We start from the raw sequence: 1,893 nt of genomic DNA, 5'->3' as shown, positions 1-1,893 counted from the left end.
ATGCATCCTAAGGGGCTAAACAGCTGGCATTGGGGTTACAATATTTTGAATCAAATCCATAAAAGCAGGGTACTGGCTGTATATCACAGGTGCAAATGATGCCATGGACACAGTTATCACTGCACTGTACTGTTATGGTGTCTCTCAGAAATTACATATTTCCCACAATGTAATGGTATGCAGTGAGGCAGGAAGGGGTTAATCAACAAAACATTCACACTGTTGATAAATTTAATGCATGCCGCACACGGAGGCACATTGGCATAATGAACACAAAGAGCACCAGTATTAATAGATTCCCCTCATTGTGGACTATGATAAGGACATTCGGAAATTTTATTCTAAAACATTTAAAATATCTTTAAAGTAATAAACTAATGAACTACTTCCCAATATGAGGCAGAGTTATTATCTGTTGCCGTTTAATATTATTAAGACCGCTCATTTTTTAAACTTTTTTTTTTAGATGCACATTCTAAAAATGACAACTATGAACAGGGTAAAATTGATAAAATACAGAGCAGTTAGAATACAGATATGTGGATGTTGTTGCACTGCGCCACCTAGTGTCTGTAACAGTATATTACATTGCGCTTTTAACACTGTATGTAAGTACATGTTCACCACTGTGCCCCATCACTGAGAGCACACAAGTACAAGGCAGAATCAGACACGGTCAGGCTGGAGATGGATAAAGAGGTGGATGTATCGCTGGTCTCTGACTGGAATTTTTTAGGCTCCAAATCTGGATTCTCACGCTTTAAGCTTGAATAGCTCTTTGCCCCCCGAGTGAGGATATACTGCATTTGGTTGGGGTACTGACGATACCAGTGCAGATATGGGGAAGAGCTGCTGGTTGAGTAGTTACAGGTTAATATTACTGATTCCCCAGGTTTAGCGTTCACATTTTGTTTTTCTGAGGTGATAACATTTCCCAGCACTGAACCTGTTAACAGAAAAAAAATAAAAAAATGATAGTCATTTGTTTTAAAATCACACATAATAGACTTTATACTATGAAGTGTTACAACAGTTTTGTTCAGTCACAATTCAGTCGTGCTCGACTCTTTGCGACCCCATGGACCACAGCACGCCAGACCCTCTATCGGTACAACAGTACAAACAGCAATACACATATACAGATGTGTCAGTAATAATGACTATATTATACTTACATGAAAAGTAATAAAATACTATGAGGAAGGTAACACATATATTAGAAGACATAACCCCCAACATTCTGCCGGGAGTTAGAGGAAAACACAAGCACCAAAAAGCAGCACCAGCTCACTGACAAAAACAAGCACTGTGACTGTAGATGTCTTCTGTACAGGGTGGGAGGGATGTGACTGTAGATGTCTTCTGTACAGGGTGGGGGGGATCTGACTGCTGACATCTTCTGTACAGGGTGGGAGGGATGTGACTGCTGACATCTTCTGTACAGGGTGGGAGGGATGTGACTGCTGACATCTTCTGTACAGGGTGGGAGGGATCTGACTGCTGACATCTTCTGTACAGGGTGGGGGGGATGTGACTGCTGACATCTTCTGTACGGGGTGGGGGGGATCTGACTGCTGACATCTTCTGTACGGGGGGGGAGGGATCTGACTGCTGACATCTTCTGTACAGGGTGGGGGGGATCTGACTGCTGACATCTTCTGTACAGGGTGGGGGGGATCTGACTGCTGACATCTTCTGTACAGGGTGGGGGGGATCTGACTGCTGACATCTTCTGTACAGGGTGGGAGGGATCTGACTGCTGACATCTTCTGTACAGGGTGGGGGGGATCTGACTGCTGACATCTTCTGTACAGGGTGGGAGGGATCTGACTGCTGACATCTTCTGTACAGGGTGGGGGGGATCTGACTGCTGACATCTTCTGTACAGGGTGG

General features: G+C 43.8%; 1 gene segment (V, D, J or C); it reads right to left on the bottom strand.

Annotated features, from left to right (window-relative positions):
* Window positions 1-423: 423 nt before the first annotated feature.
* On the bottom strand, window positions 424-1,315 carry LOC120989001. The segment is given in 2 exon segments: window positions 424-946; window positions 1,176-1,315. Coding segments are annotated over 2 exon segments (390 nt in total).
* Between the last annotated feature and the right edge of the window lie 578 nt (window positions 1,316-1,893).

This window comes from Bufo bufo, chromosome 2 (genome assembly GCF_905171765.1).
Source record: "Bufo bufo chromosome 2, aBufBuf1.1, whole genome shotgun sequence".
NCBI lineage: Eukaryota > Metazoa > Chordata > Amphibia > Anura > Bufonidae > Bufo > Bufo bufo.
The sequence above is the reverse complement of the archived record's forward strand: the minus strand, read 5'-3'. Positions and strand labels throughout refer to the sequence as shown.